Genomic DNA, 16167 nt, shown 5'->3' with positions numbered 1-16167 from the left:
ACATATCATTTGAGTACTTGAATGGCTTCTTCCTCTACCGTGTCCCAAGGAATTTGAATTTTTGGTCAAGAAGATTGTTGATTCAATGATGGAAGGTAGAGGGACAAATACCTCTTGTTAAATAATGAGCAAGTAAATGCGTTTTGATGATTGGAATATGGCCCATGATCAAGATTTGTGTGCAAATGTTACTGTAAGAGTCATTCAATCCTTTGAGAAAGCAAGAAACATACTCCATATGTTTGTATTTGCAAACAACTTTGGCAAGGTCGTAGGTGCAAGAAATTTGGCAAGAGCAAGATGGAGTTGGGCAAATACCTCAAGCTCGTCCCGTATAATATTTAGTTCAGCAAAATATTGAGAAAGCGATTTATTACCTTGTTTGGTTGAGTGGAGACCTGGAGAGGATCAGAGAACTAAAAAATGATTACCCTTTGACGAATTTTTTGCGAAGGTCATCCCAGAGCTTAAAGGTCGAATCAAAGCAAATCGTGCTTTGAGTAATATCAGGTGAAGTGGTAATGTTGATTTAAGAAAGAACCACGTTGTTCATTCGATCCCATAACTCGAAATTAGGGTCAGATGAAGCCTATTTTATTACAGTTCCATTGATGAAATTTAATATGTTCTTAGACGCCAGAGCACGCACATTGATCAACTTCAATTGTGGTCGTCAAGGGATGGTACGACAAGGATTGTACCTGGGTTTTCACGAGGATTTAAGTAGTAAGGGCTTCGAGGGTTTGTCGTCGGATCTTTGGGGGCGATGGTGGTGGTTTACGAATCATCATTATCAACAAGAGGCAATTGACAGAAGAAGAATAAAAAGGGTTGATAAAGAATCCTAAAAATTATATGCAAAAGTAATAGAAGAATGAGAAATGAAAACATCGTTAATTTAAGTGCAAAAGTATAAAAAAGACTAAAACAATTTAAATTCAAAATAGAAAGACCAATTTTGTGAATCAAGTAAAATAAGAGGAGCAAAATTATAATCAAACCAATTATTTATCTAATTGTCTAGAAAAAATATAGAAATTTTTAATGTTTATTAGAAGTTTAATAGTTAATCATTGAATTACTTATTCTGACAAACCATCGTATATAAATTTATTATATAATTATATAAAAAAATATAAAAAATAAATATTTCACGGATTTTCGATAAAAAAACCCATAAAACAGAAACTCGGATTATTTAAATTTAAAATAAATATTTCATAGCACACATTGGGTAGGATATTGCCCCTAGGAAAAAAGCCTATACATTTAGAATCCTTAATTAATGTGACATTTATCAACAATTCCAAGTTTCTATAATTAAAATATTTACTTTAAGTGGAATTTTTACTTTAAACTCGTCAATCATTATCTTAACAGCACCTGATAATATGACGGTGATAGTGATGTACATGTATAATATTTGTCTCAACATAGATGACCTTTGTAATTAATTTTTTTAAGCAAAACAAATAAATCTAAATAATAATTCAGTTTCAATTTAAATTAGAATTCTCTTAAATAATGGAAGCAGATTTAATCGGAGTCAGAGCAAAATAAAAATAAAAAAGTGAGAAACGGACAACCGTTAATAACCAGTTCCATGACTTCCATGTAACACTTGTCACAGGTGATCACAGCACCGTTCAAAAACCACTATATAACTTTCACCCTTTCTCTTCTCTCTCCCCATCTATCTTTCACACCACTAATCGTTCTCACACACTCTGCAAAAAAAGAGAGTGGGATCCAAATTTTTCTTGGTACTTGCATTTCTCTGCGAACACTGAGATCGCGATAATGGAGCTGTTCTTCTACGCCGTGTTCGGTGGATTGGCCGCTGTTGTTGCAGTTCTCGAGCTTAGCAAAAACAATAAGGATCGAATCAATACTTCCTCCGTTTTCAATTCCTTCAAAAATAATTATCTTCTCATTTATTCTCTCATGATGGGTAGATCTGGAATTTCTCTCTTAGATCTCTTGAATTTCGTTCTCGATCTGTTTTTTTTACTCTTTGATCTGTGCTTCATTATTTGTTAGTTTGAATGGATTCAATGTGCTTGTGAATCGTGAATCGTGATCGTGTTTTCTGCTTATTGTTTGTTTCATTTGGTTTATTTTTATTGTTGCGTGATTAGTAGAATTATAATAATGATTATAATTACTAATTTATCCTTCAAATCTTAATAATGTTGGGTGACACTGAGATCGGATTTAAATTAGAAGTTTTGATTTGGCCTTGTTGATTTGATTAGATTTTAGATTAGTTAAAGTTATTATCTGATTTTAGTAACATTTTGCATTACTTAGAAATGTAATAGTTAGAAGAGATGTTAGTTTTTGGTGATCTAATGGGTTTCTGTTTCTATGGTTATAGCTGGTGATTGGTTGCAAGGTCCATATGTTTACTATCTTTATAGTACTTATGGATATGGAAAGGGGGATATTGGACAACTCTTCATTGCTGGCTTTGGGTCTTCAATGTTGTTTGGAACAATTGTGGGATCTCTGGCTGATAAACAGTGAGATTCATTTTTTGTTTTCTAATTGTTTTGTTTCCATATATGTATATCATAGCGATTTTTAGTATCTTATGCTGCTTGCTTTGAAATCAGGGGTCGGAAGAGGGCTTGTGTGACTTACTGCATAACCTACATTGCGAGCTGCATCACCAAACATTCTCCTCAGTACAGAGTTTTGATGTTGGGACGTATTTTGGGAGGCATTGCTACTTCACTTCTATTTTCAGCATTTGAGTCGTGGCTTGTTGCTGAGCATTTCAAGGTGAGGAATAATTGTTTGTTTCTAAAGTTGTCTGCTATTAATTGTCAAATTTACCATGATATTTTCCTCTGGTTATGTTGACTTTATAATATTGTTCTCTCCACATGGAGAAGAGTAGGTTGTATAGCCTCTAAATAATAATATTAGGTTGATTGTTTTTAAATAAAAATCCAAACCGGGCTAATCTCGTATGTAATAATTAAGAGCATTGCTAAATATTACGAGAGACTTGTATACGAAAGGGGAAGAATATTACTGTGAACTGTTTCTAAAATAAAACTGGTAAATTGTTTGGTTTGGCTTTGACAGAAATCATGGGTGGGTGGTGGGTGGTTGTGTAAATCTATGGCTGACATTTATTCTTGCGTTTCTTCAACTGAGTATCTTCGTACACATGAGCAATTTCCAATACTTAATATGTAATTATATTACATGAACTTCTTAATATGTCATTCTAAACAGAACTAGCTAGTTGATAGATCTAACAACTATGAAGTAGGCTGATTCCAACGATGTTCATTTCAGGGGTTTATAAATTTATTATGTCCCTCTAAAAAAGATAAGCATGCATTTTACAGTATCCTCCAAGTGGATAATGAAGTGATTTTTGGTCATCAAAATACATATTTACCCTTAAAATCTGTGATAAAGGGTTTTACCATGTTTTTTTTATACCTCTGTCTTGATTCCTTCATTTTACATTTTGTATATATTAATCTCAATTTTTTCACATGAATTTATCAGAGGGGCTTTGATCAGCAATGGCTGTCATTAACATTCTCGAAGGCCATATTTCTTGGAAATGGTCTTGTCGCCATTTTTTCTGGGCTGTTTGGAAATGTCCTTGTTGATACATTGGCTCTTGGACCAGTAGCCCCCTTTGATGCCGCTGCAGGTTTTCTTACAATTGGTATGATCGTCATATTATCTACATGGACAGAAAATTACGGGGATGCTTCTGAAAACAAGAGCTTGCTCGCCCAATTCAAGGGCGCTGCTGTGGCCATTGCTTCTGGTACACTTCTTACCTTGGATAGTATTTTTCTCAGTTGTTTTTAAAGTGGTTCTGTGCTAAGAATTTTAACTTTTTAACTCTTGTGTACCATTAGTGTTTAAGGAATGGGCTGGTCATTGTTTGATTCCATCCTGAAAGTGATTTATGTTGAAATGAACTTGTTCATTTTTCCCTTCCTTCTTTTGTTATCATTTATTTTATTCACCTTGTCTTGTATTTTTGGTCATTTCCAAGTTTCAACGCAAAGTAATTGTTATACTCCTTGTGTTTCAGATGAAAAAATAGCCTTGCTTGGTGCGATACAGTCTCTCTTTGAAGGTTCAATGTATACCTTTGTGTTCCTATGGACTCCTGCATTGAGTCCAAATGATGAAGAAATTCCCCATGGTTTTATTTTTGCGACATTCATGTTATCGTCAATGTTGGGAAGCTCACTTGCATCTAAGTTGATGGCTCGTTCATCATTCCGTGTAGAGAGCTACATGCAGATTGTCTTTGTAGTTTCTTCTGCTTCTCTAATGCTTCCCATTATTACCACCGTATGCTATTCTTCCAATACACTCTCCCTCCGTCGCTTAGTACTGTGATATACACCTCACTATTCTGCAATATTTTGACTTTGTTATTGTGGAACAGTTTTTCGCAGTTCCTTCCAAAGCAGCAGGTGGCGGTCTGTCATTCGCCGGGTGCATTCAGCTTCTCGGCTTCTGTACATTTGAAAGTTGTGTTGGCATATTCTGGCCATCCATTATGAAGATGAGATCCCAATACATTCCTGAAGAAGCCAGGAGCACCATCATGAACTTTTTCCGCATTCCTCTGAACATTTTTGTCTGTGTTGTGCTGTACAATGTAAGTTACACAATCTACGACTTAGATATCATATAATGCTTGATCTTAATGTAGCATTTCTGTTGATTTAGTTTTCGTAGCTTGCTGAACTCCAACAATCTAACCCACTTTTTTACTGCACTAATTTGAATCTAGAATTATAAATCCTTCCCTAAGTACATTGTCTAGTTGGACAAATTATTCATTCGAATTCTACTCTGATAACCTCTTTCTTGGAAGTATATGCGAATCCTTTCCCTTTCCACACGACCCCAAAAGAAAAAAGCAAAAGATACGGGGTCTCTATCTTGATCTCTCTTTCTCTATAACTCTTTAGACTAATTATTTGTTTTCTATGTGCAGGTTGATGCATTCCCTATCACTGTTATGTTTGGCATGTGCTCCATTTTCCTCTTCATGGCTAGTATCTTACAAAGGCGACTGCTGGTGATTGCAGATAAGCCAAGTAAGACCCTCTCACTATGATCTGTTGCTTATGTTGAAATTGGACTACAATACGAGTGATATGATCACCATCTACACTAACCAAATAAATTTTCTTTACAAACAATATTTCCCATTTTCATATAAAACAAAAGATGTTCTTAATTGGTGCTGAGATTTGTTCCTTTTGTAAAAACAGAAACAGAAGATTGGCAATTGAAGGAAAGGGACACCGAGTCAGAGCCATTGAACCTGTAATTGGTCAATTAAGTTTTGGGGAGGCACTTAATGTTGCTGCTTCAGCCTTACATAATGCAGTTTCTGTCTAAACTGTATTCTACAAAATATGAGTGAAGGTAAATCTGATGCCCACCAACCAAGGAAAGGGGTTCAAGCTAAAAGGATGATTTAGTAATTTCTTTTTAGTGTTTTTGATTATCAATACTGTAGTACGTAGATTTCTATTGGCTATTATTACTTGAGGAGAAATCTCCATTTTGGTAGTTCTTATGTCGTCATTCTTTTGGGGGCGGGCGGTATCTAAGTTTGTCCTGTAGGGAATAGTATATTTACCCTACTTTCATTGTCTTAATTTGTAATGAAACCACTCTACATTTAATTAATGCACTCTCTACTAAGTGTTCATTTATTTACCCTCATTAAACATGATAGACTCATAGTACCTTTGTTGTTCTACAACTGCGAGCATTGTGCTCACAACAAATGTGAAAGATGCTCTCTATCTGTTTACTAACAGTAGTTGTTATTAAAATGAAAGAGGGTTATTCCTCCTTAGCACAAAGAAACAAGTTTGAATCTATTTCAATAATTTAAGAGACTCATTAATTACTTAAGCTTTCCTACAAGAGTTTTCAATCAAAATAAATGTTTAATATTCCATTTATAAAAATATTTTTATAAGTTTACAAGTATATACTTTTTTTTGGAGATTTAGGTATAAATAAGTTCACTTTGATACTCCAATATATTCAAAATCGTGAGTAAGTGAAATATATTGATACTCCAAAATATTCAAAATACCTCTTATGTGAAATTAAAATTGCAAAATCAAACTTTTGTGCCATTAATCTTTTTCACAATCTGTTTCCTCTCATTCTCTTCTTCACCTTCTCTTTTCATCTCTCTTCCTACGTTGGTTTATTTTTGCACAACTCAAGCAACATTAACACCATTTTAAACTGAGTTTTGTAACATTTCAAAGGTAAACAAACCTTCATTTATTTTGTTTTTGGTGTTTTACAATTTAGAGTTTTTGGTGTGAGTTTGTTGGTTTGTATTAGCATATATAATTAGTCGTATTTTAGTATTTAGTTGTGTTATACATTTAAGATCTTCAAAAATGAATATGATGACGACGATGGTTGGCTGGCCGGAGGGTGATTCTGATTTGGCGGATATGGTGGGGGCAACACTCCGTGCAGAAGACATATCTTTTTTGATCTTGAAGATGATGATTATAGCATTAACTATAGTAGTACTAGTGCATATTTAGATTAAGAGGAACTTTCAAATGACAAATACTGAGGTGATTTTTGGGGCACTGAAACCTCACTTGAAACAAAGGATCATAAACAGAAGTGCGTCAATGATTCTAGTTCACTAGGTTTCAAATTTCAAGAACAAAAGTGTTACTTAACACACATAACTTCATCATAGTAAGATACTATCAGATTTTTTATATTACATATCCAGTGAATAGAAATGATAACAATAATGTGCCCACCCCAATACCATTATTTTTTCATACATTCACATAACTTCATTATATTAAGATATCAATACATATTTATTGAATTAGAATATACATAAAAATAATGCTTACATACAATTACAAAGAAGTTCAACACTGAACTTCAATATTATATTGAATGTTAGAGATCATTATATCACACGGTTGCGTTTGGCATCAACAGAAGCAGCTTCCAAATCCCCAATGAAGAAAAGGATTTTGTCCAAAATTCCTCGACACGATCTTTCTTCAGCTTGAGAACTTCCTTCAGTTAAGTCTGTTTCTGAACTAAAAGAATGATCAGTTACTTGCCGCGGGATTTTTCTTGATCCCAGATATCGTTGAACTTCACCTTGGTGAACAAGATAGTAATCACTTCCTTCTCTAATAATCTTCAAACCCCTATTTTGTAAAGAGTTATACAAAAGTCATTTCCTTTGCATCACAGTTCAGTAACTCTTGCTACAAATTAGATATTTCATTGAATATGACTGCAAATTGAACTCTAAACTTTATTTCACTCAGTAACCAATCTCTGGCATTAATTTGAGATCAAATAATTTAGATTGCTAAGTTAGAAAACTAATTTTAAACGATCTCACTAGTAATTTCACCAGTAATTGTGTGACGCAGAGTAAATTAGACAACTTACAGTCCAACTCGATCACAGCGATCTTGCACCTCATATACTTCTTTCCATGATTTTGAACCATTAGGAGCGTAAAAGGCAGCACGATCTTCTCCCCATCTCTCCTTAAAGAGATTTGCCCATAGAGCATTGTCTGAGGCCATGAGCTTCCACTTCCTATTAACTGCAAAAAAATATTGTCAAATTCATAGCTTTGATATAATGAATCATTGACAATTAGGACCTGAATCAAATCAGGTCTTAAGTTTTTGAAGACTCTGTGTAGACAAAACAAATAGAGGCCCGATTTTGTCACTATTTAACATTGATAAATATTTTATGAGACTTTAATTAGCTCCGACTTAACCATGCTAAATTTTAAGCTATGTGCGATAGTCTGGCTTGCACGTCGACGGCCCTGATATGAATCTATATGTTTTCAACTTGGAACAAATAGGTACCATGTGACGATCAATATTAAAGATAACTAATAAATTGATAACATTGAACAATTATGTAAAGTCAATTGAATTGAATTGAAGAAACATGATTCAGATCAGATCTATTAACAATGTTTCAACAGAATTCTAATTGATTATATTTTGAAACGCAAAATCATCATGATCACTGACCTTGTTGAGAAACAGCAAGATGGTGGTGATCTAAGAAACAGAATATCTTCATACAGATTTCCAAAGGTAAAGTCTCCATTTCGAGATTAGATAATAGAATTCAAATCATTCATGCAAGAAAAACAAAAACAGTAACTAGTTTTGTTTCAAGAAAGGTTGTAGTGGTTTCTTAGGATTCTGTTCTGGAAATAATAAAATTGTCTTTCGGTTGATTCACCAAACAATTGCTTCCTCCTTCTCATGAGTCCGAATCCTCTTGTCAATCTTCATTTCCATTCATGACAACTTGACACGTGGCATGATAGATGTCTTTAAGTTATTTAATCTGTGAATTATTTATAAAATTATTATTCATGTTATTCTAAGGTCACAACTATTTTCAACCAATCACCCAATATTTATGGATATACATACTATTACAACAGCTCTAGACAACAATCTCAAACATTTTAAAATACAGAGTTTTTGTTTTTTTTTGTTTTTTAAGTTTGTGCTTGAGATTTTTGTAATTTAAAAAATATATTGTATTGGAGGTATGAAAATAATAAGTCGACAGTGGCACAAAATAAATTTCTTTCCATAAAGTTTTAAGTTTAATTTGCACCCATTAATTTTGATAAATAAAATACAAATGGGTAAATTGATGAATCCCTTTCAAAATACTTTAGAAACTTTTTCATGAATATCAGATTCACATATATCAATCAATGATATTTTATATATTCCAAACTTTATCATGAATATCAGATTCACATATATCAATCAATGATATTTTATATAATTTAGTTTCATGCATTAGAAATAACTTAAATATAAATCTGGTTCATGAAACATGTGAATTTGCATATCTTTATACCTTAAAAATGTTTCTATTTATAGAGGTCATAACAATTGCTGAAGGTGTACAACTCTTTACAATACTGATTATATATATATATATATATATATATATATATATATATATATATATATATATATATATATATATATATATATATACTTTCAACACTAAAGATATACTACTCCAGCCTTAATTATAAGAAAAACAATTTTCACGCATATTAGCATATTAGGAATGATAGTTAAGTTTATGTAATCTTCTTAATTTTATGGAAAAGAATTAACACAACGAATATATTTCGAAATAAAGACATTAAATGTGTTTTTTTTTTTTAATATTTGCTTATATTTAAGGTTAAAAATTCTAAAAGATTTTGCTTATAAATAAGGTCGAATGAAGTATAACATAAGTGTTTGGAAGAATGTGTATGAGAAAGGTTTAGAATGGGTGTCTGAATATTCGTAGTCTTTTAATATTTCGACAATTTTACAATGTGTATTTTAAATAATCAAAAAACTAGATGCTGAAATTTAAAATAAAGACTAACAACTTTAATCTGAATCTTTCCTTCTTCAGCTGTACACAACCCACATAGCTATAATCTCAAGACCTTCACTTAGTCTTAATTGTCTTCTTACTCAAATCTAACATTTGCTTCAAACATTTATTCTGCAACGATCTTTACTCAATCCTACTAGTAACTTGTCTCAGCTCTTCGCTTATCTGAAGGAACAAAAAATCTCAACTTCGTTCCGCATCAATCTTTACTCAATTATACTAAAGTCTTCGGTGGTGGAGAAGAAAACCTTTTTTTGCTCCTGCTGGATTGTCAATTCCCAACAATTTCACAAACATTAATGATAAAATATCCTCCTCGATGATGGATCTTACTATCTCTAAGAATTGATAAGCAATCAACTCATGGTATCTTGCTAGAGATTGAAGATGAATGCATATTTAATTGAATGTTTTGATTTGAGGTACTTGGAAAGCTAAAAAAATCTATTTTGGAAGACTCTCAAAGTTATGATTTTATCACACACATTTTCTAAAATGAAACAAAGTGATTTATATATGTGCTTGAGATAGAGTACTAAAAGTGAGTAAAATACCCATTTGATTTGAGCCAAGTACAGTGGATATGATTCGAGTCGGAGGAGAAAATGATTTGAATAAAAAACTTAAAACCTAAAATTTGACAATTTGATTCGAATAAGTGATTCGAGACAGTGATTTGAGTCACAGAAATCTTTCATTCGAGTCATACTTAAATAACTAAAATCATGATTTTGAAATAAATGTTTGATTTGAATTAGCCTTTAGCTTGATTCCAATCAAGCTTGCTTCTGATTCAAGTTAGAGAAGCTTATGATTTGAATCACCTTGGTAATGGCAAATCCTATTTTTCATATTTATTTATTGATTCAAGTCATGAATAACCTTGAAGAAAATTACACTTCTAAAGTTTATTCATGTATTTTTGGACCCAAATAATCAAATAATTTGACTTGAACCAATTTGCATTGACTTTTATCTAAGGATTCAATTTAATAAAGGGTTAATGAACTTTTTCGTCCCTTTAAATATGTTAAATTTCGTTTTTAGTCCCTCCTAAATTTTCCTTCAAGAAATCGTCCCTTCAAAATTTTTCTTCTGAACTATTGGTCCCTAACGTCAAGTTTCGTAGCTAATCGGTGGCTAAAGTCGTAGCTAATCTCTAGCAAATTTTACGTTAGGGACCAATAGTTTAGACGAAAAATTATGAAGGGACGATTTCTTAAAGGAAAATTTTGGAGGGGCTAAAAACGAAATCTGCAATATTTATAGGGACCAAAAAGTTCATTAACCCTTTAATAAATACAAAACATAACTTAATGCAAAACCTCATTTAATACATTGCATTTAATATTAAGATATGCGCAAAATAAAAATTAGAGGAGACTCAATAAAAAAAAGAAATAAATGATAAGATAGAAAGTAAGACAAGTACCAAAAATAAAAACCCTTGAGGGGCAGATCAACTTAAGTCTCCCTTTTTTTTATGCTTGGCAAAAATTGAATTAAAATTTAGTCGACTTGAGCATTTAGAAAAGTGTGATCAAGATTTTTCTTTTTGTTGAACAAGTGACTCCAGGCACAAGAGAGGGGTGGATTGTGGTATTCAAAATTTGCGATTAATTTAAAACTTTTATTATTTAAAAAGAAAATTGTGTTACTATCTTCAAGATCGAAGAGAAAAGAAGCATACACTAAAAGATTAAAGTAAATAATATAAGTTAAAAGAATAAGGGTTAGAGAGATGGCACCAGAGAATTTTCTAGGTTCGGGCGAACAATTGTATAGCCTTGTCTCCTAGAGATCTTCTTGATATTTTACTATAATATTGAGCTTTTACAGGTTATGCCCACAAACCTTTGATACAAAAGAATCAAGAGATTTTAAATTGGCTTATTCCCTCAACAAAAAAAAGAGTTTTTCAATGGATGAACTCACAAACCGAGTAGAGATTTTATAGGCTGGTCTTAATAACAAAACAAAACTTTTCTAGGTTGAGTTCTATAACCAAGCAGATATTTTACAAGTGGTTAAACTTAAGAATTAAACTCAATTCTTCAAGAGTATCACTACTAAACATATTATATTTTATGATAAAGTTTTCACTTCATCAAACAAAAAAATGAGGTAAAATTCCAAGACGCACTATGTTATTTTTTTTCAAGAAACTATCATCTATTTTGTCGGTTTAAGAACACCCTGGGGGTAAACTAATTTAGGGTACGTGCTTCGAGTCTCAGCAATTGTAGTTTTATTTTCCTTTAAAAGTGGTGTTTTTCTTATTATTAAGATTTGATTTTATTATTAAATATTCTCTTACCTTGATTTCTCAAATAATCGGGGGGTATGATACACAAATTTTACTATAAAGGATTTTTTCACTAAGTTTTATCCTAAACCTAACTCACATGTTCAGCCGCTCTACACTCTTAAACATCATTATTTCTGATGAATTGTGAGACAAAAATTTTTTGTTTTGTGTTATTCTTCTTACACCAACCTTTAACAAATCATTTTTATCTTTTTGCAATTTATCTCACGTAATGGTTTTTTTTGTTGTTTTTGTTGATGTTGTTGTTGTTTCCACCTATTGCTAATATTTAATGGAATAATTGATTTCTTTGATTGACAACATTGAGATATTTATTCTTAATCATATTGTAACATACAAAGAAATTGGTGAATTATAAAAAAAATGAAAAAGAAAACAATACATGTTACTTCAATTTTTTTTCTTTCACCATTTTTTTTGACAATAGATGTCATATATTACCTTAGTTCTTCTAGAAACTGAGAATATAAGTACCTATTTTATAGTATTTTTTTATTTAAAAAAAACATTTTATCTTAGTTTTGAGTCATAATCGAGGAAAAATATAAGTGTGTTTTATTGAGTTTCTTCTTCGTCCTTAAACAAATATTTGCCATCCATTTAGTGAGTATCAACGCTCATGATACTGTCATTAGCGATTCGTGTGAAACCTAAAAGACATTCATTTAGAAGGTTAATGCCACATTACAAAAGCATTTTGAATATAAAAATTGATAACAAAAGTATTTTTCATGAAAATATTGAAACTTAAAGAAGGTTGGAACAGTTCTCTATGATGGATTGCAAGAGCGGAAAAATATTTGAGTTCAAGGTGTGTTCTTAACTAATCATATAACTGAATATTTATTTTATTTATCTAACCTTTTTTTTGTTATATATCATAAACAAATGCATGCAAAAGCCATCGAAAATATAATTGGATCCAACATTTAATCTTCCCTAAGATTTAATGAAACTAAGATCTAGCATATGTTCTTTACTGAATCAGATTCAACATTTGTTATATATTTTTACTTTAATATTCTATGTAAACAATGTAATTTGTATTTTTTTAAAAGAATCTATTTTTCCCTCGGTTTTGGTCATAAATCGAGCAGTATATGATGTCAGTTTTGAAAATATAAAAATATTGTTGTTGGGGATTGAACAAATGACCATTTCAATTATCCCCTTGGTTAATTAGAAATTAAGGATAAAGTGACAAGTTTTGATGACGCCCTTCGTTACCTCGCTTGAATCACCGAGGTAAAATCTCATTCGCGTCTGAGGTAACATATGTTTTTTGTAGTAGTAGTAGTAGTAGTAGTAGTAGTATATCACACTCTTGAAAATAAAAACATTGGCACAAAACTAATACAACTCTTTTCTCACAAGTAGTTTTTACTCATAAGACACTGAGACAACTTTTATGAAAGAAAATATAGAAGAGAGATAAATTGTAAAGAGTCGTGAAAACTCCAAATTATGGAGTGAAATAAAGTGAGGAGAGGCCTCATTTATATATAACAAAAATTGGCTCAAAATGGAAATAATCTATGGGTCAGATTAATGGCCTAATCTATTAGGTGCATCCAATAATCGATTATTATGGCCCAAAATGAAGGTTTTGATATAAAGTCATTACCAATCATTAATATAGTGTCATAATCGATTATAGATTCAATTAGGTGTCATCTAATCAATTAGTAATATAATGTAATTGATTAGACAATTTTAAAATTATCACAACTAAGCAGACAGTCCCCTAATCAACGATCTAAGCCTTAAAAATATTTTTAGGTAATTTTGTTAAGTAAAGAGAGTTCTTAAAAGTATCTTAGTTGTGTGTGTGAGTTTCCTTAGTATATTAGGAGTTACTCTCCTACTTTCGCAAGACTTTGGTCACTCAAACAGATACGACTAGACGAGCTTTCACACTTCCTCTCTTTCACAACTTTGAAGCTTTCAAGTTTCTTTGCTAGATATGTCGATCATATAAGCACTTCAATGGAACCTTGAATCTTCTACTTGGTAAAGTTAAGATATACTCAATTTAATCAACTACATCCAAGAGTTAGAAAGATATTGCCAGTAACTTCAACATTCATTAGCATTATCGTCATAAAAACACTAGGAAGATTGTCAGCAGGATCATGAGTTTCATACATGCAAGCACATAGTTTCACACTGTACCTCTTTTTAATAATGACAACACATATCTAATGGAATTTGGTAATGGAGAATACAAATGGGTAAATATACAGAGTAGTTAAACTCTCCCTCACATGAATAGAGAGTATACTCTACTCCCCCTAAAAGTATACTTCTTCCTCTTTGGAATAGTATAAAAGGCGTGAATGAAATTTATTACATAGATCACATATCATCATTTATAAAAATGGGGGATAAGGAGAAGAGGCACAAGAGCATAGTAATTAATCCATAATTGATTTAGTGTTAATAGTTCAGTTATTAGGAAAAAGAAGCTTTCTTTAGGAAGTGATTTTGTAAAAATGTCTCCGAGTTGATTAGATGAGGACACAATCTAAAGTACACACTCCCCTTTTTCAACACGATCCCTAATAAAGTGGTGTCTAACAAAAATTTGGTTAGCCTAAGAGTGGAGTATCGGTTTTTTGGTGAGGTTTATGGAATTAGTGTTGTCGCATCTTATTGGGACAACTCCAAGATTGAAATTGTAATTACTTAGTTGTCGCTTCATCCAGATATTTTATGAGCAACAAATACCTGCATAAACATATTCTTCCTTAGTTGTTGATATTGCGACGCTTGCTTGTTTCTTGCTATGCCAAGAGGCAAGCGAGTTCCCTATTAAGGGACATGTACCACTTGTACTTTTCCTATCCAATTTGCACCCAGTGAAATTAGAGTCAGTGTACCTAACTAAGTTACAATCTTCTCCCTTGGGGTAACATAAACTCATTTGTTTGTGCTAGTGAGATGTCTCAAAATTCATTTGATTGCATTGAGAAGTGATTCTTTTGGGGATGCTTGAAAATGAGCATAAAGACACATTACTGACATGATATCAAGATGAGATTTGGTAAGATAAAAGAGATATTTGATTATATCTCGATATTTTATCTCCTTAATTGGCTTTCTATTCTCATCTTTGTCGAGGTTACATGGTGTTTCCATTGGAGTTGCTATTATTTTAGACTTATCCATCTCAAATCATTTTAGTAGTTCTTTGCAATATTTGGCTTTTTTATAAAAAGTTACTTCTTTAGTTTGATGAATTTGAATCCTTAGGAGGTATTGAAGCTCCCCCATCATTGACATTTCAAATTCATTATGCATAATTTATTATAACTCCTTGCACAAGGATATGCTAGTAGCATTGAAGATGATGTCATCAACATAAATTTGAACCATTAAAATGGCATGCTCGATTTTCTTGATAAAAAAAGTCTTACCACTTGTCCTTTTTGGAACTTGTTTTCAAGCAAGAACTTTCTTAGACGATCAAACCAAGATCTAGGATCTTGTTTCAGGCCATATAAAGCTTTAATAAGCTTGAAAAAAATGGTTGGGAAAGCTCGAGTTGATAAAACCTAGAGGTTGATCAATGTATACCTATTCTTGGACTTACCCATTTAGGAAAGCACTTTTTACATCCGTTTGAATTTTTTTGAAATTCATGATGCAGGAGAATGCTAGTAACATTCTTATGGCCTCTAACCTATCTACATGGACATAAATTTCATAGAAACATATCTTTCCTGTTGATTTAAACCTTTTGCAACAAGTTTGGCTTTATTTCTTAAAACATTTTTATATTCGTCCAACTTGTTATGGAGGACCCAACAGGTACCAATTACTTGATTAGCTTAATCTTTGGGAACGAGTTCCAAAATATTGTTTCATTCGAGTTGATTTAACTCTTCTTGCATGGCAAGAGACCAGTTTTTATCAACAATAGTCGTGTCAATTGCTTTTGGCTCTATTTATGAACAAAAAGTCAAAAAGCTACATAAGAAGAGGAACAAAGTATAATGCAAGGGGAGAATAAAGGACAAGGAAGAAGAGGAACACAAGAATTGGTTATAACTGCTATTCTTTCACTTTCTCTTAGAAAATAAGATTACAAGTTTACAAGAATAAAAAATAACCTCTCTCACCCTAAATTAGGATTTGCTGCTTAGCAATGATGAGAGACTAGTATGCTATTTATAATAAAACCTAACATACTAACTAATGGGCTTTTTTCACAAGGCCCATTACATAAGCTAACTTAATAAACAAGCTAACTTAACAAATTAGGGTTTAAACACTAAAACCTAATTTAACATGCTAACAACCCTAGCATCTTCGACACAAGCATGTGAACAACCTTCGACTTCATGCTTAACCCT

At 32.0% G+C, this 16167-nt stretch overlaps 2 protein-coding genes across 2 annotated transcripts; one reads left to right on the top strand and one right to left on the bottom strand.

Annotated features, from left to right (window-relative positions):
* The first annotated feature begins 1669 nt into the window (after positions 1-1669).
* Positions 1670-5723, top strand: LOC131626158 (uncharacterized). Its single transcript, XM_058896990.1, has 8 exons — positions 1670-1951; positions 2378-2522; positions 2616-2784; positions 3529-3799; positions 4073-4338; positions 4436-4651; positions 4994-5096; positions 5274-5723. Exons 1-8 carry the CDS (start codon positions 1801-1803, stop codon positions 5330-5332), a joined length of 1380 nt encoding a protein of 459 aa, XP_058752973.1. The 5' UTR covers positions 1670-1800; the 3' UTR covers positions 5333-5723.
* A 1143-nt stretch (positions 5724-6866) lies between these two features.
* Positions 6867-8365, bottom strand: LOC131626159 (uncharacterized). The gene is made up of 3 exons (XM_058896991.1): positions 8085-8365; positions 7477-7636; positions 6867-7226 (listed from the first exon to the last, which is right to left on the bottom strand). The coding sequence occupies exons 1-3, from the start codon at positions 8161-8163 to the stop codon at positions 6977-6979; spliced, it is 489 nt and encodes a 162-aa protein (XP_058752974.1). The 5' UTR covers positions 8164-8365; the 3' UTR covers positions 6867-6976.
* Between the last annotated feature and the right edge of the window lie 7802 nt (positions 8366-16167).

The sequence above is a fragment of the Vicia villosa genome, unplaced genomic scaffold (genome assembly GCF_029867415.1).
Source record: "Vicia villosa cultivar HV-30 ecotype Madison, WI unplaced genomic scaffold, Vvil1.0 ctg.000273F_1_1_1, whole genome shotgun sequence".
NCBI lineage: Eukaryota > Viridiplantae > Streptophyta > Magnoliopsida > Fabales > Fabaceae > Vicia > Vicia villosa.
This window is presented reverse-complemented; position numbering and strand designations above follow the sequence as displayed.